General features: G+C 47.6%; 2 protein-coding genes across 2 annotated transcripts; one reads left to right on the plus strand and one right to left on the minus strand.

Annotated features, from left to right (window-relative positions):
* Nucleotides 1-1,164: 1,164 nt before the first annotated feature.
* On the minus strand, nucleotides 1,165-18,625 carry LOC136631901 (T-complex protein 1 subunit epsilon). Its single transcript, XM_066606380.1, has 11 exons — nucleotides 18,443-18,625; nucleotides 15,765-15,825; nucleotides 14,849-15,013; nucleotides 12,162-12,360; nucleotides 10,535-10,727; nucleotides 9,484-9,633; nucleotides 8,259-8,378; nucleotides 7,270-7,455; nucleotides 6,372-6,509; nucleotides 2,719-2,899; nucleotides 1,165-1,421 (listed from the first exon to the last, which is right to left on the minus strand). The coding sequence occupies exons 1-11, from the start codon at nucleotides 18,545-18,547 to the stop codon at nucleotides 1,294-1,296; spliced, it is 1,626 nt and encodes a 541-aa protein (XP_066462477.1). The 5' UTR covers nucleotides 18,548-18,625; the 3' UTR covers nucleotides 1,165-1,293.
* Nucleotides 18,626-18,739: 114 nt separating this feature from the next.
* TMEM147 (transmembrane protein 147) lies at nucleotides 18,740-24,421 on the plus strand. Its single transcript, XM_066606381.1, has 7 exons — nucleotides 18,740-18,877; nucleotides 18,948-19,017; nucleotides 20,911-20,976; nucleotides 22,708-22,844; nucleotides 23,122-23,206; nucleotides 23,288-23,409; nucleotides 24,185-24,421. The coding sequence occupies exons 1-7, from the start codon at nucleotides 18,801-18,803 to the stop codon at nucleotides 24,303-24,305; spliced, it is 678 nt and encodes a 225-aa protein (XP_066462478.1). The 5' UTR covers nucleotides 18,740-18,800; the 3' UTR covers nucleotides 24,306-24,421.
* The last annotated feature ends 40 nt before the right edge of the window (nucleotides 24,422-24,461 follow it).

Consider the following 24,461-nt stretch of genomic DNA (forward strand, 5'->3'; position numbering starts at 1 on the left):
ATTAGCAAAAAAGAACCACGGCACTCACTCGACCCCGCCAGAAAAGAAAACTTTGGGGGGGAAGGGGGGGAGGGACAGAGAGAAATTCAAAAAAAGTTTCCTTCTCTGTAGCAAAAAAATGTTCATGCAAAGCCAGCAACGGGGCTATGGACCTAAGCCCCTTCCACGATCCCAATACTATAGCAAAGCTGTGGCAGCATATAATGATGCAAAAAAAAGGCTTCTTGATTAAAGGAGCATATTTTATTGTTTCACAGTTTAAAAAAAAAAAGACCTTGTTTGTAGGTCGAAACGTCGCCTCTTTTAAAACTGTGAAACAATAAAATATGCTCCTTTAATCAAGAAGCCTTTTTTTTGCATCATTATATGCTGCCACAGCTTTGCTATCATATTGCCCAGTGTGGCACAGGTAGTATTTTAGAAAGTGCTACTTTGGAGGTCCTTGCTCTAAGCTTGCATCCCTAAAATCATTTTAAGGACCTTCCACCTACCTCTGTCATTGATGCCAATGTGCACCACAACCGCTGTGTCATCACCAATCTGTGAACTGGATCAGCGATGTGCCGAACTCAAGCGCCAGGAAGACAGCACACAGTTTGACAATCCCAGCGTTTGTGGCAGATTGCCCCGTCTGTCCCCCTAATAATGGAGTCTCCCACCACCAGGACCTGTCTACCCTGCCCCGCACTCCTATTCCCTTTCTTTCTGGGGCAGACACCCCCTGGTGGTGGAAGTGCATGTCGTGCAACTACTTTCAGGTTTTACTTGTGTATGCTGGAAAAATACCAAGAACCCTGCCAATGAAAGGCTGGAAAGTATTACCTTACCAGGAAAATGTAATTTTTGGAATTTCTATAAAAGTGCGAATATCATTTCCCTCAATCAAAGTACTAACGACCACTTGTCAGTGAGTGAGGGAGTTACATGCTCCTCCCCCTCAGCCTCAAGATGGTCAGCATCAGACAGGGAGCAGCACTGCAGAGAAGTGGCTGCAATACCCAGAGGAGACCCCCAGAGTGTGACAGGCAATCAGGTGAGGGCGACAGGGATTGAAAAAACGTTTTTGCCGCAGTGACCCTTTAACATACATTCTTTATCCAAAGGTTGTGGTGCCTGTAATATCCAAGATCAAATACACTAATTAGAGTAATTACAGCAAGCAGATAGCAAGGATGACGATTTATTTTCTAAATCAGGATCAACAGACAGTATGAAAAAATGTGTCAAACAATAAATAGCGTTTGGAGACCTCCGGGTGGGATCGGCTTCTGGTCGGCTCCGTCTGAAGCGCTTTCAATCCTCCATTTCACTGGGTCTGCGGATGTCATCAATCTTCAAAATCATTTTAACGACTTGCGTTGCCAAAGAAAACTGCTGCTTCTTCCCGATCAGCGTTTCTATGACGTGCTGCTGCTTCATGTCTGAGGGGGAAGGAAGCCGGATTAAGACACAAAACAAAACTTCCCTTTAAACGGACGCTCGGCCTTTTATATTTGGCCTACCAAATATCTTATAATGAGTCAATACAATATAGCATTCTATACAGAGGAGGCAAAAAGCACGAGGGGATCCCAGGCAAACAGGAAAGCCCCTTCTTATCATCCGAGTCTGTGACGTATTTCCCACATTGCACTCTGCATCTCCAATGCATCCTACAGATCATGCCTGGTTTCTTAGCACGCTTTTAAGCTCCTCCCTCACCCTTGATTGATGATACACGACACATGAATATCCTTGTATCTCTTGCCTTGTATTGACTGCAGCGCCCAGGGGCCTAAATCTTTACATACTGGATGGACATAATATATAGTGAAAAATGTAAAAGTTCTTCAAATATCGTCACTCAGAACCTGCACGTTTACCTGCAGCGCTGGGGCGACCACAACAGGACAAGATACTTGCATATAAAACTTTACATGTGGTTTGTCATGCGCTCTGGTTCTATTGAATGCAGTGATTTAAAGGGAAAAAAAGGGTAGGGGTGGGAAAACCTTTAGAAGAAAAAAACTTTTTTCTAAAAGTTATGCAATGCATATATTTGCATAACAAGTTAAAAAAAAAAAAGGATTTCTTTTTAGATTTTTCCAATTTAAGCCCCGCCCCCTCTTTTTAAATATACATTTTTTTTGCATTGCTGCATTCAAGAGAATCCTATTTTTTCATGGACGGAGCTCAACAGGCAAGCTGGTCCAGGAGAAGAGATGAGGCTCCAGGCGTGTTCCCTCTGATGTTGTGTAAGCGCCGTCCGTTCGCTAGCACCTACTGGCGACAAGGTAGAGGCCTGCACAATGAAGGAAAGGTGGCGCCCTGGTCCGTACAGCAGATGGCGAGTTGTGGGTTTTCTGACCCTGAGATCCAGAGTGCAGAATATTCCTGCGGCTTAGATCCACTTTCTATCCTTTTTAGAAATCCCACAATTCCATGGGCTTACTAAACCCGGAGCAGCAGGAGCCATCTAGAATGCGGCCACCTCTGAAAGTCTCCAAAAGTCATTTTAAATTTTCTTAGCGGCTTGTGCACACAGAGAAAACTATTAGTCAGCGACCACTGGTACGGACTAGGCACTGAAGATCTACCCCCACCACCATGGGAGAACGGCCCTCATTTACACGGTTTCCATGTTTGGGACGCGGCACAATTGTTATTTCTCATTTTATGAGATAGTTTGGAATCCTTTAATGTCAGGAATAGAAAAAAGGTCATTAGCTGAATGCTCACCGTTGGTGCCCTTGTGCAGACAGTCAATGCCAAGCGCTGGGTTGTCGTCTTTCAGCTGTTTTGCCCGTACTTCAGTCATAGTCTGAATGGGGTTCATACCGCTGTTCTCTGCAAGCGACATCGGGATCGTTTCCAAAGCGTCAGCGAAAGCCCGCATGGCATACTGCTCCAGCGATGGACACTAAACACAAAGATAAAGCGGAAAACATGAATGTAATGAGCGACTGCTTACTGAGCGGCTCGCTATGTAGAAGTACCTAGTGTAGCTAATAAACAGGTTACAAAAATGTTCAGTCATCGGCCAATTAGGTAAGTCTGAGCCTGCGTTTATTTAGAACAGAACGACCTTAAATGAACAGCATATTTGCAGATATCGCATGTTAACCCTTTCATGACCAAGAGTCTCTGATGCTCTCGTATCCATAGCAGAGAGTTTGCCAATGAAGTAAAAACAGCCCTGCAAGTACAGAGGATAGATATGGAAAAGAGAATGGGGAAACATGTTGTGTCCCTAAGGCCCATTTACACGCAATAATTATCACTCAAAATTCGTTCAAAGGATGCCATATGAGCGATAATAGCTGCGTTTAAACACTGCCATCGTTCACTCTTTTTAGGCGAGCTTAAAATCCATTGTTGAGCTGGAGAGTAGATAAAAGGGACAGCACGCTGTGTTCTCCACAGGAGTCGGAGATAACATTGCATTCTTCTGACAGACCGTCTGAGAACAATGGAGCTGTGTGTAGAGCTCAGAACATCTGTATGCTTTGCAAACGGCTCCTGGAGGCCCTTTTACACGCAAATAAAGCAGATTAAGTGTTAATGTACATGAGTGTCCATTAACACTTTATGCAAAATAATTGTTAAAACTGCCAATCTTTCAATCCTTTAAAAGATTGCCATTGCTGTAAATAGGGTTTTAGATGTTGAGGCTATAGACTAAAAAGGAATAAAGCAGTTTGTCAGGCTTGAGATGCTGGAAACTAGGAGGAGCTTGAAACTGTTAGGAAAATAAGAGAAAAGTTTTTAAAGTCCATGAAGTTCACCTTGCTGGAAAAGGTGAGCAGCAACACAATGCTGCAGAGGAGGAGCTTTCCCATCTCAAAGGGGAAGCCAAGGCAGCCTGGGGGAGAACCTGGAGTATCTGCAGAAATGGAAATTCTTCTAAAGGCCAAAAGAAACCAGAGAAAGAGGGTCACTGTGTGAGGAAAAACGCTTAGTGGATGGAGTTAGAAGAAACAGGCTAGTGTAAAAGACTTGAAGAAGCTGTCAAGCTGCTTCCTTGTACAGAAGAGGCCGTGAAGCAGCAGAGGAAGAAGCCACAAGGCTGAGGGAGGATCTGGAATGAAAGGTTGACTGCCATTAATGAAGTCCCGTGGCTGAAGACACAGTCCGAGATGGCCTTAGAAAGGACGGAAACAGAATTAGCACCTCACAAGTTTAGCCAAGGATGAAGCTGATCTGAGAGGAAGTGAAGGAGTGAACTACTCAATACAAGCAAGATTGGGAAGAGCAAATCCTCCTACAGAAGCAAACCTCAGACTGAGGGGGAAAAGCAGGAGGATGCTGGAGGAATCCCTGAAGCAAGACAAACTGATGGGAGAGGAGATGGAAGAGGCCCTTGAAGTGAAGGCCGAGTCAGTATGGCTCATCAAGCAGCTGCGCACTGACATGGGAGGCTTGATTATGGCCAACAAGGATTATGAAAGGAGACTAGAAAAGTCTAAGACCTAAAACAGCAAGTAGAAGAAAGGAAGACTCCGTTGTAGAAACTAGAAGAGGAGTTACAAACTAGAAAATGTGCCAAAATGTGTTACTAGAAGGGAACTGCGAGCTGGGAGGGAAACTGAGGTGAATCAAAAGGTCTTCAAGGAGGAAGTTGCCTCTGCAGTCACGGATACAGAAGAAGCTGTCCAACAACTCTGCAACATGCAGGAGCAAACGAGAGATTGTCCAGAAGAGCCGGAAGACACGAGAGCATCCAGGGAGGACAGTCGGATGAAAGGTAAAAAGAAACAGATGTTTGGAAGCAGAGATCATCGATGAGCAGAAGCTCTCTGTGGAGAAGACGACAAAGCATGAATCAGAAGAGACTCTAGCCCTTCCTTCTAACAAATTCAGTGGTACTCTGGCATGAAAGGCCCAACAGACGCCATCGCTCCACTGAGGAATAACGGTGCAGCGGTGACTGTAGACACCATGAGGCAAATGGTGAAAGAAAAAGATTGGTCAAAGGGCAAAAGAGAGCGACACACGTGAATAGGATTGTGTTCTGGTGCCAAGCAGTTTCGCTGTTACCTTGGCTAGTTATTTTTTTCCATGTGGAACTCCTGGAGTCTCTCCTCAGATGGTCGTGTGATCTCAATTCTGACCAGCTCAGATCTACTTGGGGTTAGGTGTTCAGTTTCTAGTCAGTGTGATGGTAGTACATGGACCTGACCACAGAAACTGTCCAGAGGGGAACACAGACATTCCTGTCACTGATGATCATATTCAGTTATAATAGAGGAGATCACAGCTCATCTGCCTGACTGTATACTATATTTAGGTGAATATAGCCTACAGATGGTGATAGCAATACTGCAGGCTGTAGCAGATCATGTAACGCTGGGCTGGAATCTCTCGGTTGGTTTGCAGGCAGAGAGTACATTGAGCGGGCTTTAGTAAGAGAAGGAAGCAAGTGCAGCAGCTGAACGTGTTCTGGACCCGACGGCTGACCACCACCAAAGCGTCTTCGGGCATAGAAGAGGGGGCAACACCCCAACTGCATTTTCTCCAAGGGGTTCCTCTGGATATCAGCTTATGACTGACAGCACCCAGGTTGTATCTGTCAGTTACTAAACAGAGTTAACTATTCAAATCGCGCTATACTGTCATGAGCGCGGTGCTTTGTAACACTCGCTTAGCAAAAGGACTGTTCTTTTAATTAAAAGAATGCATCCAGAAACGGCCTTGCTGTTATTACCGCTATACAATTGTTGGACAGTCTAGAATCTGTTGGGACAGCCGAACCGGCCAGAAAGTTCAAGTTGTTGATAAACTGTTTAAGTTTACACGGCAAGGACGTCCGATGACTGATCCTACACAGAGAACAACCCCGCAGTCTTTGGCCTCCCATAATGTTCCGGGCACAATCTAGAGACTCTAGGCCTAATATACCAGCATACAAGTGGCTGAAAGTCGCAGAGGCCCCTGGTGGTTGGTGACTCCTTCAATTAGCAAAAGTACAAATCGCTATCTAGAATGCTGCTTTTGTGAGATCCATAGTGCAGAGTTGCGGACCACTATGGATCTCAGGTAAATGTACGTCCGGGAGCGGGAAGGGGTGAAGCTTGAGAAACCAGAACTGTGTGAATATATTCTGCGACCTTCCAAGGGGCTGCATTTTAGTGAATGTGTCCCATAACGGTGTCCTGTGACACGATTGGACGGGTTCCCGGTAGTCCCACTGAAATGAATGTTGGTGAATATGGATAACAACCACTCTGTTCATTCAGGAACATTCAGGACCCCCACAAACAGATAGTTACCCCCCATCTTGGGGTAATGCCATATTGTAGGACATCTACCACGTTTGTGGTACACACCAAAAGTCATATTTAAAAATCGGGCAAAAAAAAAAAAATGATATGTTTTCCCCCCTCCCTCCTTACCTTGTCCGCAGCCTGGCTTACTGCTAACGCACAGGATATCTCCGCAGCTCCACCACCATAAACAATGCGACTGTCACGTACCAAGTTGCGGATCACGCACAGGGCGTCATGAAGGGAACGCTTGGCTTCTTCAATAATCTGTGAATAGTAAATATTACTTCAATCTCATCTATTCTGCTGAAACTAAACTCAAACAAAGTCAGTCAAAAAAGAAATAAAAACACAAATAAAAAAAACACTATTGGGGCTCTCACACGAGTATTTTGTTTTTTTTAACAGCATATTACGCTCACGGGTTTTGCGCAAGTAATACGTGGCAATAACATTTACATTACTTTCAACGATGCCTCTCACAAACCGCGCATGTGCGTGCATGGAAACCATGACATGCTTCATATTGGTGTGGATCACGCACGCCCAACAAGATTGTATATGATGACTTATCAGCATGCAGCGACTGCATAGCAGAGGGCTGATGATGTGAAAGAGGGGAGCGCCCGCCCCGTGAGCCCTTTATATGCTGCAATCTACATTGATCATGGCATATAAGAGGTTAACAGCAGGGATCGGCATATAAGAGGTTAACAGCAGGGATCGGCATTCTCATCGATTCCTGCTGTTGCTTTGCGAGGCCAGCTGTCAGTCAGAGCCGACTCTTCCTGCGAATGGCACGGGGTCAACTTCTGAGCCATCCAAAAGCTTTCATCCTGGGGAGGGAAGTGCTTCCAGCCAGGATGTATTTTACCTCCTAGAGTGCTAAGGGGTTAATCAGTTGAGTTCTATGGATAAAAACTAGTCTAGTAAACCTTGACCGTAGCAGCCAGTTTTAGAGCCGCGCCATTGTCTCTTGCAGCGGGGGTTAACTTTACATGCTTCTGCTTAATGTCACAATACTCACCATCTTATTCCCCCCTCGGATGAAGATGGTCACCGCTCTGGAGTTTTTGCATTGTTCTATCACAAGCATTCGATCCTTTGTTGTTCCAAACGATATCTCACGGACGATGCCGGCGTAGCCGAGCTTCTCGGGCGTGAGCTCGGAGAACCGCGGTACAATACGGCCTCCGGAAGCGATAGCTATTAACTGGGAAGATAACAGAATGTTGGAGAAGATATAATCCATTCTAGACGAGGAACGACAAGGATGCTCAAGGATGTTGGGAGGAGGACATCTCAGCAGGTTGGTCCAACCCACACCCTCCGCTAGGTCTATGCTGCTCTGCTACAGTCTTCAAGCACCCCAACAGGTTCTGCTCCAGGCGGTCTATCTGTAGGATATCCTCAAATCCTGACCTGTTGGCGGTACTTGAGAAACACTGAACTAGGCGGTAAGAAAAATAAAGCATTGTCTGCAGGAGTAGGACCGACTTGAAATCTGTCTGGAGACCGGTTCAAAACATTTAGAGTCTACCATACATCGTATGAAGGAAGAAGGGTACTGAGAAAACAGATAGTGCATAATACAAGTATGAAGCAGCTCGTGAGGTGTAATGCAGAGGAAGGTATAAGTATAAGTCGTGCAGCGGAGCCAGTACTGCATTTTTTCTCTAACTTTTTGGGTGAGATTGTAAATCCTATTAAGGCTCTGATCACATCCGTTTTCACATTAGAATGGAAACCACAATGCAGTACCGGACCCGCTGCCTGACTAATAAAACTGCCGCCGGCAGACCCCGTTGACTTATAACAGGGCTTGTCGGATTCCATGGTGGTTTTTGTCATTTTGATAGGAAAGCTGGCACAGTAAAGCCTAAAGCGTATCACTAGGTGCACTAAATAGGATCCAGGCCTGGATGTGGTGGGACGCTTAGATACCCAGTGGCAATTTCATAAAGTGACATTTGTGGAAAATTTCCTTCAAACCCGTGTGACCACCACGTTCCTCACCTCTATTTCTGGCCCTCCAACCCAACGCACGGCCGGCAGCTCGTTTTGCAGCAACAGATGATTCGCTTCATCATCGAAGCCCCACTGACATATGGCGAGATTGGCGCCGGTATCTTTAATCTGCAAGTAGAAAAGAAGACAATTTCTAATCAGTTTTAACTGCAGAGTCTTCAAGTCTTGAACTTCTAGACATCCGTATTACACGTATTATAGGGACACCAGAACAGTTTGCACCAGTGACAGATCGCCCTGCAGGCACCACGGCGCAAGAGACCGACGTCCCCGTACATACTGGATAGTAAGCAGAAGCCGGGCTGTGCAGGATAGTTACATGGACCATTACGACAAACAGACTACATCCTCTCAAGCAAGCAAGATGCATAAAAACACATTTTGGATAGTCTAACTGGTAACAACCCGTACACAGAAAAATAAAGTTTGAACAGATTTTATTTTGCAGCTTTAAAAATAAATAAAGAGTATACACATCGATTTTTTAAACAATGAAGCCAAAATGCTTTAGTTCATTTTGCCTTCTAAAAAAAAATTAAAAAAAATATTATATAATATATATATATATATATATATATATACACATATATATATATATATATATATATATACATATACACACACATATACATATATATATACACACACACATATACATATATATATATATATATATATACATACACACACTAGCTGACACACCCGGCTTCGCCTGAGTTAACTTGGTATAATTGTTTACGTGTTGTTCACACGGGAAATTTAATGAAGTCACTGTTACTTTAGAGGAACCAAGGAATAAAATATGTATACACATAGGAGCGTTAGATTCTCCTCAGACTGCATGTACCGATGTCCCTCTGCAGAATGTGCCACCCCTCCCAATCTCTTCTCTTAGGACCTAAAGAATGCAGTACATTATATGTGCCCAAAAATGGTATCAATAAAGACTAGTTTGATACAAAAAAAAAAAAAGAAAAAAACAAAACAAAAAAAAAAACAACAACACAATACAAGCCCTCATACGGCCCTGATAATGGAAAAATTAAAGTTATGCGCTTGAAAGGTAGAGCCTTAAGGTGTAAAATAGGCCGTGTCACTCAGAGTTAAAGACACACTGAAATCTCGCAACCAACAGATCCTAAAACCTCAGACTGAGAATAAAAGCAACAGAAGAAGACACATCTGAAGAGGGAACACAGAAAGTCCACCCGACCTGCTTCACCATCTCCAGGAACTTCTCCTTCTCGTACTTCTGCAGGGCTTTATAGTCTTCCACCGACGTCACGTCCAGCTTATGTTTAGTCTTGGGTTTAGGCGGCTCAAACGGACAGGTGAGAATCGCAATTTTAGCATCTTTAACTTCCTGAAATTAAGAAGCGCATAATGACATTAACAGGAATATAAAACATTTAAATCAGATTTGTATTACACAGTTTTAAAAATTGCTTCATTTAACCCCTTAACGACCAGACACTTTTTAGGGATTTTACTACCCTATTTTTTTTCCTTCAGCTAACAAAATTATTTTTGTTGTATTTTTTTCCCCATCACATATAGGGTGATTTTTTAAAATACTTTTTTTCCACTAACCTTTTTTTTTCAGTTTATGGGGAAAGGGGAAGAGAAAAAAAATAATAAAAATCGCTGAAATACATTAAAATAGAACAGATAGCGTTTGAGAAGTGCTGCGCTAGGAACGCTCGTCTAAAAAGTTCCATTGAAATCAGTGGAGGCGCAGTGCAGCGTTTTTAGCGGGCTTTTCAAACGCCGGGCTAAACGCAGTACAAAATGCCCGTATGAGAGCGGCCTTGTGATGGGACCGCTGAACGGAAAACGGACCACAACCTAAAACACCGTCTGTATCGGAGACCAAGTCAAAAGTGTTTCATGAAGACCCCGCAGCCCTTGCATCACACCATCTGCCTCCTACATATTAACCCTTTCCAACCCACTGTCTGACGTCTGAAGACATTCTGATTGGAGGCTGTAAAGCTCCGATGTCAGAAGACGTCCAGCAGGGTATTCTTACTGTATATTACTGGCCGCTCTGTTGTCAGAGGCCTCTCCAGCATGTCCCATACCACAGTACTGGCTCTAGCCAGCAAATGGCGACATTGTATAATGGCAGAAAGAGAAAGTCCCCTAGGAAACCCTGAATCCAAAATTGGATTGCAAAGGGTTAAGGGGATCAGTTCAAGTATTTTTTGGCAATGAAGATCTTCTGCTCAGAGAAGTGTGCCTGCAGCCGGGGTTCACAAACTTACCTTTGGCATCTGTGGGTGGCTGAAGTCTTTATCTACGATGACGCCTTTTATCATCTTTGTGTCTTCAAGTTTTCCTCCAACTTTACCCTCAACTTTAATCAGCTCAAAATCCACATCTTTGCGTTCCATATCGGCCACCGTGAGAATAGCGTTCACTGCGATCTCCGCCATCTGCCGGTGGCAGCGGTTAATCCTACAGAGACAATAAATGGGCACAAGTAGGCAGGGATTCTTCTTCACCTTCTTACAACAGTTGGTATAGAATAACATTTACTATAGCTGAAGTAGTGGGATTGCAAATTCTAGAGCTTCTATCCGTCTTTTAGCGGTCAACGCAGCGAGCTACACCAGACAGAGCGACAATTTTTGCCTTGTTTTAGAAGGGAACCTGTCACCTGCCTGAAGCGGCATAAACTGAGTTATGGGAGGTGACGGGGAGCCGGGCGATGCATTGTTTTCTTTTATACTCACCAGTTCCAGCATCGCCTGCCACTGAAGTCCACGCACCGCACAAAAACCCGACTCCCTTCAGAGCCCTGTGTGCGCTCTCCTGTACAAGTCTATGGCAGAGACTTTCTATAGCCAGCGATTGGCTGCAGCAGTCACATGACCTGATCAGCAATATTACATTGTGGAAAACCCCTTAAATAGTTTATATATTTTGATACTAAATCCTGGGGGGGCTCAAGATGTTCACCACACTCCCACCTGAATTCTATAAGGGATGTCCGTTTCAAAATGCAGTCACTGGTCAGGGTTTTTCACTACACTGGTTACTTGGGGGTCTATAAATGTGACCAATACAGTAAATATATTACAATGAATGCTGCACCGCCGTACTTTGGAGAAAAAAAAATAAAAATTTGTTTTAAATTTCACCTTTTTTTTTTGCGGTAATTACTGGGAAACCCCTGAAGGCGTCACCCAGTTCCTAAATGGGGTTTTAAATAAATCTGAGGCGTGTGATCAGTTGGGGGCGCTAATAGAGGCCCTCTAAGTCATTTCGGAACCTCATTGCTGCCTAGAAAAATGGCTTTTAATAATTTTTGGAATTGTCAGAATTATAAATCTTCTGATCTCCTTTAACCCCTTGGTGACACAACTGGTTTCAGAACCAAGGATGCAACAAGTCCACTTTTCAAAAGCCGTAACTTAATTTTTTAGTGGACATCGCTTTATAACGGCTCAATTTTTGCGTGGCGAGCTGTAGTTTTTAGTTGCACCATTTTGTGTGTGTGTGTGTGTGTGTGTGTGTGGGGGGGGGGTGGGGTGGAGAGATTGTGGCATGTATGGGGTTAACAGTAGGGATCAAAGTTTTCAGCTCCTGGGCCTGCGCTATTCATAGGTTATAAGTTTACATCTATTTGTGGAAATCACATCCCACCCCATCTATATTTTGGGACAGGAATGGGTGAAATGAGAAGCTCATCACAAATCAGGAAGAGCGCGACAAGAACAAGAAATCTCAGTTACTTGACTGAGTAAAGAATTCAAAGTGATTTCCACATAAAGCAGCACTTGTCAGATTTGAAGAACGGCGCCATCTTGAACTCCACAATAGGGCGCATCATTAAGGTGTAAAATTAGTCAAAACATTAAAATTACTTCCAAATTTATAAAATCTTACACTTTTGATCCCAACGTGGTCATCGCAGTTTGGACGAGCGGTTCAATATTTTCAGGGTCAACTGGAAAACTGTCACCGATTTTATCCAGGTTCTCAATAGCGATTCTGGCCGCTTGTTCATAGCCGTCCGCAATCCTGATTGGATGGATGCCGCGATCCAACAGCTGTTCAGCCTGCTCCAGCAACGCCCCGGCGAGAACTAGAGGTAAGATGTAATAAAAGGAGTGAATATCACACGTACCAAGAGAAGTCACAAAACTAGCATCTACTATTGGGGTATAAAGGTACGCCTTGGCTGGGAAGTAGTTCTCACGAACGGACATACGTTTATATCCTAGTAGCTTGTTACCCGCGACTTCATCCACTTGGAATTTGTATTTTTTTAATCTAATCTGGGTTTTGGTGTATATTGAAACGTAAAAAGTTGAAATAGTGAAAGGAATGTAACTGATCTGCTGTCGGCGCCGTTCTGTACGTCTTCGGTCTTGTCATCTTTTGCTAAGATACAAAGGTTTTGTGGGCTGTATACATGTAAGCTGCCGCATACAGCTGCCCGTGAGTAAAACGTGTTTCTTCTAAATGTACACCCGCTACCTTAAGTGTTTGCCCTTGAGCTTTCTTGATCGTCATCTAAATGCTATTTTTAGAGGGAATTGCAGCCTTTTGAATTAAAAAGGCAAATCCGTCGGTATTATCGGCTATTTGTTATACTGCTGAGGTAAAAGAAAAGCTGTGTTGTGATTGGTCGGTAATAAAAACAGAGTGTTACTTTCACATTTATTATATTAGTATGGATGGTGCGAGCTCAGCAGCCGAGCCCCAACCATCTGCAGTGGGAATCGGATGTGACGGACCACTGGCCTCCCGCTACAACAGCAGGGATTAGTGGCCTCACCAATTCTCCACTGTTAACCCCTTATATACTGCATGTAAAGAGTTTACAATAGGAGGGTGTTCCCTCTGTGATATCACTCCTCCCCGAATAAATCGCAGAGGGTCGATGGGTTGCCATGGCAACTAGATGCCAGACAATGGGGTCCAGGTCTACTATGGCCTGTGATTGCTATGTTTAGCGATAATACATTACAGTACAGAAGTACTGGCGGTCACACAGATGAATTAAGCGATGCGCACACTCCATTCATACAGAATCCCCGTTCTTGTAAACAGTAAGGATATGTTCACATGGCAGAATTTTCCGTGACAAACTCCGCCTTTAAAAACTACGGCCAATCTGCTTCTTTCTGCTGCGGATCCACATGTGGGTTTAGCCCCGTCAAGGAGGGAAAAAGAAAAGCGGAGTGCAGAATTCTGACGCAGGAAAGCATGTTTCTGTGTCAGACGTCCGCACGTGGGTTCTGCCCGCAGACATGGCAGATTCATGCCAAAAAACTGTTGATTTTGACGCCTTTTTTGAGACCGAGTCTGCTGGGGAAAATCCAGCCCCGTGACCGTACCCGGAAGGGTCCTTTTATGCGCTGAAGCGCCTGACAGTCGGTCCAGCGATAATCACCCCCACATTATACTGGCAGAAGGACCGATCACAGTGAATGGAGGCGGAGCGGGTCAGAGGTCGCACCGACACCCGCCAACAGCTAACAGGCCGTGGCTCATAGATGGGGCCGATCGTTGTTTGATCCTTATACCGGCACAATCGGTAAGCACATTAATTATCATTCGTCGATCAGTCGCTGGCAGCATTTACACTGAACGGTTATCGGTGCGATTCACTTGGACAGCGAGAATCTGAAGGACAATCGTTCCATGTAAAAGAGCCCCAAGGGTCCCCGCAGTCAGAGCCTCACTAATCAGACCCCCCCCCCCATGCTATGGATAAGGGAGGAGCTTATATCCGGGAACCCCTGTTTAATTTACTAAGACTAGGTTCACACTGGCGTATTTTGGGGCCGCGTGTGCTCCGTCTCATTTCAAGTCCGTCTTAATTCCTCTGAGGCTATAAACAGTTTATCACACAGATTGATGATGCGAGTTATGCCCAAGTTTCTCTGGCGCAGCTTGCAGTTACGGCTACCGTGCACCTAGTCTAAATGTAATATTTCACATGATCGCTGCACTGAGACAACTAGCATTAACATAATAGCCAACAAGACCCGTATAGCAAAAGTGCAAATCACTTAAAGGGGTTGTCCCGCGGCAGCAAGTGGGTCTATACACTTCTGTATGGCCATATTAATGCACTTTGTAATGTACAAAACAAAAAACAAAAAAAAACGTTTCGGCGCGGGACAACCCCTTTAATGTACCATCTTGTGCTGAAAAATCATTCTAAAACCACTAGGGGGCTCCCTTCCTGCTAATATTCTGTCGTGTTAAGTGAAGCCCATCTCTAGTAACAGAGAAAAAAAAAAGTGGAGGCCGATTCTTGCCACCCAGGGAAGTCTATGTAGAGGTGGAAAGGACGTGATTCACACAGGTGTGCTCTAACAGAAACTAACTGGCAGATTTACAGCTACTGAAATCGCATCTACACTGCTCAGGCCTTCTCTAGTATCCTGCACCATGAGGTTATACTTCGGTGTGCACTATAGTGTCAGGGAGGACAATCTGCGGTTTTCTTTATGTGGAAGCATCCGGTTTTCTGCCATTTAATAACCAGGTATTATTGAGCGGCTCCGTGTCGTCACACCTGAACAATACACTTAGAATTAGTCCATTAATCAGCTCACCAACAACTCCCGTGGTCCCATCACCGATCTCATCGTCTTGGGATTTGGACAATTCAACCATCAGTTTTGCGATCTGATGATCAACATCCATCATGTTAAGGATGGTCGCCCCATCATTGGTTACGGTGACCTGGCCGTCCTGATCCACCATCATCTTATCAAGTCCTGGGATGTAACATACAGAGAGATTACACAATGAACGATCCGTTTAATGAAATTCCATCCCTATGGGCGAGGGTGAAAAAGACCTCCCCCCCCCCCCCAAAGAGACAAACAAAAAGCTCATGGCAGATATAAAGTGCATCCTAAAGGTAATACCGAAACACATCACGTGGGGGCAGGCGGCGCCTCCTCTGGTCACTTCACAGGGGGTCTGTACTGTTTTCAGTATATGGATTGGCACTGGTCAGGGAATCAGTCGTATATCCTGGCTGTGTGACGTTACCTTATATTTAGGACGGCGCGGCGTTCTGTATTCCTGCGGCAGCCGGTTTAGATAAACGTTTATTTAAGGATATTTAATATGGATTTGTAACGCTATTTACGCAAGTTTCTGGTGTAAAAAGTGGCACATTTTTGTACAATTGGGCATTTACACAAAAATCTGTGACTTTATCTTCTTGCAATAGAAACTATACCAGAAATGTACGCCAGGCCCAACCGAGCTGCGGGGTGCGCTGAATACACGGAGGGGAGCGCGCCATGTGCTAGGAGACCCCTACTAAAGCCTGGTGCCGGAAATGCTGGTCTAAGTCAACCCCCCGGATATTTTCAGACCGGCATGTCGGCATCTTGTAGGTTTTGGATCCCATCGGCATCGGTCAGCGCTCACCAGGCCACTAGAAACCCTCCTTGGTTGAGTAAAGCCCCAGCATGACGGCGAGTGTCAGTGTGCGACGGCGAATCATTTTCTTACCGTTGGGCCCCAGCGACGTCCGCAGGGTGTTCGCAACAGCTTTACCCGCCATAATGTGGGACTGAAACACAAAATATATCATTTACTGAGCTGCACACATCCTCATGTCACATCATCCGGCCCCGCTGCGGGGTACATGTAACCTACTCTCCTGTAACCTCACATGTTAACCCCTTCCCCGCTGAGGTGCTCGGTGGGTATGGAGGAGGTTCAGGATCCATGCCCGCTGCATACCCATCGGGTGGCGGTGGTTTCTGATTGCTGACCCCGCCACAAGCAACTGCAATCGGAACCAGCTCTAATCACAGCCATTTTACAGCGGCCATGCCCGGGCCTAATGAAGGCTGGCAGGGCAGCCAGGTGGTCAATCATATTGACCCCTTCACGCCCCAGGGCATACATTTACTTCCAGGGCTGTTGGGTTTGTATGGGATCCCAGAACTCCCATCGGAGTATATAAAGAGTTAACAGTCGCAATCAGCATGAACACCGATTGCGGCTGTCGCCGGCAGGCGTCAGCTGTCAGAAAGCCACGACCCACCGTGTATGGAGTGGGATCCCGCTCCCTACAAACCCTGATGATGCCAGGACTGTGTTTGCTGTTGTCGTGGCCTCCGATTGGCCACAGTGGTCACCTAATTTCCACTGAGCCACCTACCTGGACGTCGGGCCGGTTACCAGCGGTGGCTCTCAGCCGCGGGGCTCCAGGACAGGCGAGTAGGTTTTTTTTGTATGCCGGCCAGCGGGAGGACGGGGTTTTGTTGTAATGAAAAAGCCCCTCTAAATGAGTTTGGGCCACCGATCTAACACTGCCGGCGCACAGAGGGTGATGCCCCCGTCAAATGCAGTAGAGCTGAGCCTGGCCAGAGTGGTTCTGCCAGCTTTCGTGCCCAGAACCACTTTGCGCCAAGCTAGACTCCGTTACACTTGACGGGAAGGGGGGGGAGGGTTGGCATCACCCTCTGTGTTGGCAGTGTTAGATCGGTGGCCCAAACTCATTTAACCCTCTGAGTCACAATTTCGGGTGCCTACTCTATGGCCCATTAAGCCTGAGGAAGACGCCCAGGTAGGTCCAGAAGCTGCTGGAACGTCTACAGGACTTGTTCGCCCCCCCGGCAGCTGATACAGGGGGCTCTCCAGAGGACGACGGCCGGCCACACCTTTTGGGCCAACAACTAATTATACCAGCAGATGTCCGACCGTACGGTACCTTAAGGCCTCATGTCCACGGGGAAAATCAGGCCCGCTACGGATTCTCCATGGAGAATCTGCAGCGGGTCCCTCCTGCCCCGCGGACATGAGCGCTGAAAATAGGAATTTAAAAGAATTTACTCATCCGGAGCGGGCGGGGAAAGTCTTCTCTTCCTCACGGCCGGATCTTCTTTTTCGGCCGGCGGATGAACTCGACGTGCCGCGCACATGCGCCGGGCACATCCGCCGAGCCGAAGCAAGAAAGATCCGGCCGTGAGGAAGAGAAGACTTTCCCCGCCCGCTCCGGATGAGTAAATTCTTTTAAATTCCTATTTTAGGTCTCCCGCGGATCCGGACGGCTTCCATAGGCTTCAGTAGAAGCCCGCGGGAGACCCGCACGAAAATGGAGCATGGTCCAGATTTTTTCATGCTCCATTTTTAAAAAAAATCACTTTTATTGACCATCCGCGGGTATTTATCTACCCGCGGGTGGTCAATGCATCCCTATGGGGTGCGGATCCGCGGGCGGGAGAAGAGTCAAAATCTGCTGCGGATTTTAATTCTTATTTTGCCTGTGGACATGAGCCCTAAGGGTTAATGCCCACGGACCGATTATTATTGGGGCGGAATTCACGGCCAGACGCCCGCTGCAAATTCCTCAATGTCCGTCCATAGACGGATCAGGACAGGCGGGTGTGGGGTCTCTGAGGGGTGCTGGGTCTGTTCCGCTGGGGGATTTTGCAGTCGGAATCTGACCCGGTCATGAGGCCTAAGGCGGCGGTCACACGGGGCGGGTTTGCTGCGCCATTTACAGCAGCAGTAAAGTGGATGAGATTTTGCAAGGCTTGCAAACAAGATGCAGAAAAACCCGCGTGGAAATGGCCATGCGGTGCGGAATCTGATACCGCCGCGAATACGACCTGAAAAAAAAACCACAACAAAACCTGCGAATAACCCCTGCGGTACGGGCCGGTTAGGAGGTCGACTTTCCGCTATTGATCGGCTGTATTTCCGTCTCATGTGACCGTACCAACGGCATGTCTCCACCGCCCAGAGATCGCTGGTGAAGCGGGCTGCGCAATATATGCAAATGAGCGAAGTGCCGAGAGCGGCGGTCCACCCACCAGCAGGGCGCGGGCCGGCCCATCCCCTGCGGAGCTCAGCTCTCTCCCCACCCAAAGATTACTAACCGCGCCTATTCCAAGCTTCATGGCGCCACGCGTTTCGCAGTCACCCCGCTTGCGCCGCACAGAGCGAACAGACGCACACGTTTTAACCCCTTTACGCCCGGACTGACCTCTCGCGGACATCCGCCGGTATACTCAGTCAGCAGCCCAACATGTGGCCACGGAATTCATTTATTACCCACAAAAATAACAAAATAAGACATTTATTGCTTGTCGGAAAGTGCTGAGTAAGAGGCCCGCCGCACGTGTCAGGCCGCCGCCATCTTCCCCTCCCCCACCCAAGGAAGCCGCCTCTCCTACCTTCAGCGCCTCCAGGCCAGACAGCCGGGATTTACGATCTTGATCTTTGATGATAATAAACGGACGTCCATATTCGTCAAAGGCGAGAGTCCCGAGAGCGGACATGACTGCGGCGGCCGGCGTCTGAGGACTGAACGGGCCCAATCACACTCAACGGTATCCCTACGCCGAGTCACTGCGCATGCTCCCAGAAAAAACTGCCTCGTCTGTCACCTACTGCACATGCGCAGAGAAAAAACTGCCCAGACCATCCGTCATCTACTGCGCATGCTCGGATAGGTGCTGCCATCCATACTGCACTGCGCAGGCGCGGAGTCCTGCTTCTGATTGGTCTCTCAGGCCGGGGTCGCTGGTCGCCATGACGCTCTTTCATTTCGGGAACTGCTTCGCTTTGGCCTATTTCCCGTACTTCATCACGTACAAATGCAGCGGGCTGTGAGTACCGGGCACCGGGGGGTGGGCTGGCAGGCTGCGGGGGGCTCAGCTGACTGTGTCTGTGCTGTAGGTCGGAGTACAACGCCTTCTGGAGATGCGTCCAGGCCGGAGCCACCTACCTGTGTGTGCAGCTCTGCAAGGTGAGGATTCCGTGGAGAGGGACGACAGGAGGCACAGCGGGTGACATGGCATCAGGGGTAGTAGAGGTGGTACAGGGGGCACAGCGGGTGACATGGTACCAGGGGTAGAGGTGGTACAGGGGCACAACGGGTGACATGGCACAGGGGGTAGAGGTGGTATAGGGGGCACAGCAGGTAACATGACACCAGGGGTAGAGGTGGTACAGGGGGCACAGCGGGTGACATGGCACCAGGGGTAGTAGAGGTGGTACAGAAGCACAGCGGGTGACATGGCACCAGGGGTAGAGGTGGTACGGGTGCACAACGGGTGACATGACACAGGGGGTAGAGGTGGTATAGGGGGCACAGCAGGTAATATGACAACAGGGGTAGAGGTGGTACAGGGGGCACAGCGGGTGACATGGCACCAGGGGTAGAGGTGGTACAGGGGCACAGCGGGTGACATGGCACCAGGGGTAGAGGTGGTACAGGGGCACAGCGGGTGACATGGCACCAGGGGTAGAGGTGGTACAGAGGGCACAGAGTATAGGGATGAGGCAGACGAGGGAGTAGAGTGTAGAACAGGGTGAGGTAGTTGTGGCACAGCGGTGGCAGGGAATACAGGGAGGAGGTCTGCACAGCAGGGTGGCATCGGGACTGGGTGTAAGAGAGAAAGGTGAGTTGGTACCAGGAGTAGGAGTGTGATGAGCACAGTGGGTAACAGGTAGAGGGGGCGCAGAGTCTGCAGAAAAGGCAGGATGGCATCAGGGGTGACCGTAGGAGAGGGAGGTGAGGTGGCACATGTAGTAACATGTGAATAAGCCAAAAAAGAAATATGGGTGAGGGGGTCACAAAGGGTAACATGGTAAAAGGTAGAGGTGCCACAAGTGGCATGAAATATGGGGATAAGTTTTCAAGAAGGGTACAGGGGTTTGTTGTAGGATAGGGAGATAAGGTGGCACCAGGGGTAGGAGGGCTGTGGCACAGCAGGTAATATAGTACCCTGGGTAGATGTGGCACAAGAGAGACAGAATACAGGGATGAGGTCTGCAGAAGAGTCTGGAAAGGATTGGGGTGAGTGTAGGACAGGGAGGTAAGGTGGCACCAGGGGTAGGAGTAACGGGTGAGGGAGCACAGTGGGCAATGGGGGTAGAGGTGGCACAGGAGGTGAGTTAACACTTGAGGGAGGTTGTTGCCTAGGAGGCAGAACGTCATCCGTGGTTGGCAGCAGTTAAGGCGGTACCAAAAGTACGGTTGGCACAGTGGGAGGCAGGGGGGGAAAGGAAGCAGCACATTGTGAAGTTTGCATAGAAGGCTGATTGTCACTGGTGGTTAGGGACAGTATAGCAAGTTAAGTGGGTACAATGAGGGCAAATAGAGAGGTTGGCACCGGGGAGGAAGTGGACAGGGCATGTTTTGCATAGGAGGCTGAATGTCATGGGTGGTTGAGTTGAGGTGGCACGAGGGTGAACGACTAGCACAGGTGTTAAGTGTTTGCATAGGGGGTAGGATGGCACATGGGATTGGGTGTAGGACAGTAGGTAGAGTAGTACAAAAGGGGATGGTAAGGTGGGTAGGATAACTCTGTGGGTACATTTAGCCCAGAGTTTGGGGAAAATTCAGACTGGCACAGGTGGTTGGCACAGCTCATTAGGTTTTGTTGTATCGCAGTGGGTGGGTGTTGTGCTTCTTTGTGCCAGCCAGCGGTCGTCACTCCCAGTAACCCTGTTATAAGCCATTGCGTTTCGATGGCAGCCAGTGGGCGGGGCTTCCCATCCATCATCTGTCCGATCCCACCCTTCATTACAGAAATGTACAAGCTGGCATCATGGCCTTTGCGGAGGGTGAAGTGAGGGGGGCGGCAGAGGTTCGGGGTCCTTTACTCTCCCGGTAACGATGTGTCTTCTTTTCCAGATGCTTTTCCTGGCGACTTTTTTCCCGACCTGGGAAGGAGCGGCCGGAGCGTACGACTTTATTGGGGTGAGCGCTGTTTATGGGGTGACCCCTCCTGTGTCTGATGATCAGTGTATTAACCCCTTCACCCAAAAGTTACGTCCTCCGGGCGCGGCGTCTGTATGGAGCGGGTGCCGATCCCACTCTATACTGGGCAGGTGTCGGCTGTTGAGCCTTTAAATGTCACTGCCAGTTCTGACAGCGGCATTTGATACCCCGATCGGCCCCCTCGATTGCAAGGTGCCGTTCAGTTGTCGCAGCAGCCGAGGGACTCTTGAAGGTCCCCAGGATTGCCATGAATGAATGCCTATCAAGGCTTTATAGACTGCCTGTCAGAATGCGGGATACTGCATTACTGTGGTATTGCATTATACTGTGTGAATAGATACATAGAAAAGCCCCGCGATCGACAGGACTCGGAGTGATGTAAGCAATATATGGAAGCTCGTCCTTCTGCCTGTCCACGGGCGATAGTCATAGCGTGGTCCGTGGCGATAAATCCCCCACGGGTAACACTATGAAAAGCTTCCCGCAGGCTAACTATGGAAAGCGCAGCCCGACATCGACGAGCGGAGAGTCATAGCGGTTCTCCGCTCACGGTTTTAAAATCGCGGCATGCTGCGATTTGCCGCGATTCTCCCCAGTAGCTTATCTATTAGATAGGCTCATAGCGGAGACCTGTCAGTTTTCCCCCTCCTCCCCCGCTAGCGATATTCCGTCACGGCCGTGGACAGGCAGCCAGGTTAATACTCTACTCTGCATGTCAGTACCTGTGAATGATGCATGCATATAGTAAAAATCGTACACCAGTCACATCCAAAGCTGCAGTCTGGTTGCCACAACTTGCTTTTATTTGGCTGCCAATCATCCTGAACTGTGGTGCATTGTGGGAAATGTAGAATTTGCAACGGGCGCTCGATGTAATAGATTTTTTCTGGGACCCGATCAGGAGAGAAGACGGAAACATGAGCTGTCGCTTTAACCCTTTCCAATCCACTGTCTGACGTTTAAAGACAGGCTGTACAGCTCTGATGTCGGAAGACGTCCAACAGGGTATTCTTACTGTAGATTACTGGCCACTCTGTTTTCGGGGGCCTCTCCAGCATGTCCCATACCGCAGTATTGTCTCTAGCCAGCAGATGGCACCATTGTATAATGGCAGAAAGAGAAAGCCCCCTAGGAAACCCTGAATCCAAAATTGGATTGCAAAGGGTTAATACCAGAGTTTGGGGTTCTTTAGGGAGCCATTGTTTTCAGGGGTCCCCTACAGACAAAAAGGTTGGGGACTTTAGAGAAACCTAGTGAGGAGAAAATATGCTTTCTGCAGTGCCTTATGGGAGATCTATTAAAAGTCTAAAGTACGGATGCATCAGTAGTATAAGACATAACAGCAGAATTGTAAATGCAGCTCTGTATGTGACTGTATACGATATAAGAGCAGAACTGTGAATATAGCGCCAACATATTCCGCAGCGCTTGTAGATCTAACATAACAGAATTGTGAATGCAGCTTTGTATGTGACTGGAGTATAAGATGTAAGAGCAGAATTGTGCATACAGCTCTGGATGTGACTGAAGTATAAGATCTAAGCGCTGCGGAATAAGTTGGCGCTACACAAATAAAGATTATTGTATCTAGCATAAGAGAATTGTGAATGCAGCTCTGGAGGTGACATAATCGTGAATGCAGATGACGCTGTAGTTCAGAAGGCCGATTGCCTATTCTGTTATTAATGATGGGACCCTTGCTGCCTCTAGGAATTCATGAAGGCCACGGTGGACCTGGCTGACCTGCTGGGTTTACACCTGGTGATGTCTCGGAACGCAGGGAAAGGCGAGTACAAGATAATGGTGGCCGCGATGGGATGGGCGACTGCAGAACTCGTCATGTCGAGGTAAGAGTTGGGACCTCCAGAGTCCATGTACACCTGAAACATATGACCTATATGGGTGAGTACATCATCTCGGGGGAGTCAGCAAGCTCAGGCCGCCATTGATTTTCAGACGTTGGGGGTTGCAGTGCTGTGCAGCGCCCCCTACATGCCTGTGGATGTAATTCTGCATTGGTTTCCAGCTGTAGTGCTAAAGCATTTGATGCTAATCCGAGCTTGCTGACTGACCTGTGACAAGGGAGATACTTTTCCACTGATGCCCGGTCTTTTTTGGTGCCAGGTGTCTCCCTCTTTGGGTCGGTGCCCGTGGGATTGAATTTGACTGGAAATACATCCAGATGAGCATCGATTCCAACATCAGCCTGGTATGCCGCCCTCCTTGTCCTCTCGTATTACCAGCTGTATGCCAGTTGAACCCTCTAACCTCTACCCGTTGGTGTTGGCAGGTGCACTACATGGCGGTGGCGGCTCTGGTCTGGATGTGGACGCGCTACGATCTCCCCGCTCACTTCCGGCTGCCTGTTACAGTCCTCCTGGGGCTCAGCATGTACAAGGCCTTCATCATGGAGTGAGTATCCGGCGACGTTCTGCAACCGCTAAAACCTCTTACGGCGCCTTAACCACTTCAGGACCAGCGATTAATCCATTGACACGGCCACATGACGAGTTATTAATGATACCATTTAATGTACTGCAGGATGTACGGAAAATGTTTAAACACAAATATTCTGAGATTCATAATTTTTTAAACTTAAAATTTCTTTTTCGCCTTTATTAATGTTTTTTTTTTCTTTTTACACTTTGAACTTGCGATCATTTGATCGCTTGTACCATGTACTGCAATACTTTAGTATTGCAGTATATAGCAATTTTTGATCCCCTAATGTTGCTGTGGCAGTGCTTGATAGGCGTGCATGGCAGCCGTGGGAGCCCTCAGTAGGTTCCGGGCTGCCATGCTGGCCAATCGGAACCCCCCAAATGGTTTGCAGGGTTGATGATGCAGTGTGGGAAACAGTCCCTCCCTCCCGCTGACTGTATGCAGGCGCTGTCAGTTTTTACTGAATCATCAAAAGAGTCAATTGCCACGATCTGAGCTAACTGTGATCAGAGCGTTCAGCGGGCCTGAAGTGGATAAGGGTCTTATATGAAGTGCAGGAAAGCGATGCCAACCGAGAGTCCAGGACAGAATGGAGATTAGTGCATTTCTGTTCAGTTCAAACGGTCTGGATTGGATACATTGTAGCAAACCTCATGTGGGAGAAGCAGTAGATCACTAAATAAGAATGTTCCCATTCACTGACTGCAAGCAGAGATCATGATGTTGTTTTGCTCTTTCTTCTCAGCTGCTTTGTGCACATTTTCTTGCTGGGCAGCTGGACGGCGCTGCTCCTGAAGGCTGTGACCACCGGCGTGCTGTCCCTCAGCTGCCTCACGCTCTTCGTAAGTCTAGTTCACGGAAACTGAGTAGCGGACTGCGGTGACGACGGACTCGGCCTCCGTCGGCGGGGAAGACTTTATATGGATACTGCTGTAAATTAATTTCCTAAAACCTTTATAATAAAATATGTTCAGACAACTTACCTCCATGTGACCTCCAGGTGTGTGGAAAGGACATTGATT

This window comes from Eleutherodactylus coqui, chromosome 6, assembly GCF_035609145.1.
Source record: "Eleutherodactylus coqui strain aEleCoq1 chromosome 6, aEleCoq1.hap1, whole genome shotgun sequence".
Classification (NCBI taxonomy): domain Eukaryota; kingdom Metazoa; phylum Chordata; class Amphibia; order Anura; family Eleutherodactylidae; genus Eleutherodactylus; species Eleutherodactylus coqui.

Excerpts from the sequence above, each read along its gene's own strand:
- LOC136631901 (XM_066606380.1), bottom strand. The coding sequence starts at position 18,547 with ATGTCCGCTCTCGGGACTCTCGCCTTTGACGAATATGGACGTCCGTTT. Across the intron at positions 12,361-14,848 it reads TGGGACCACGGGAGTTGTTG|TTCTCGCCGGGGCGTTGCTG; the intron begins GTGAGCTGATTA and ends TCTTACCTCTAG. Across the intron at positions 10,728-12,161 it reads ACCACGTTGGGATCAAAAGT|GATTAACCGCTGCCACCGGC; the intron begins GTAAGATTTTAT and ends TTGTCTCTGTAG.
- TMEM147 (XM_066606381.1), top strand. The coding sequence starts at position 18,801 with ATGACGCTCTTTCATTTCGGGAACTGCTTCGCTTTGGCCTATTTCCCG. Across the intron at positions 20,977-22,707 it reads GAGCGTACGACTTTATTGGG|GAATTCATGAAGGCCACGGT; the intron begins GTGAGCGCTGTT and ends TGCTGCCTCTAG. Across the intron at positions 22,845-23,121 it reads GCAGAACTCGTCATGTCGAG|GTGTCTCCCTCTTTGGGTCG; the intron begins GTAAGAGTTGGG and ends TTTTGGTGCCAG.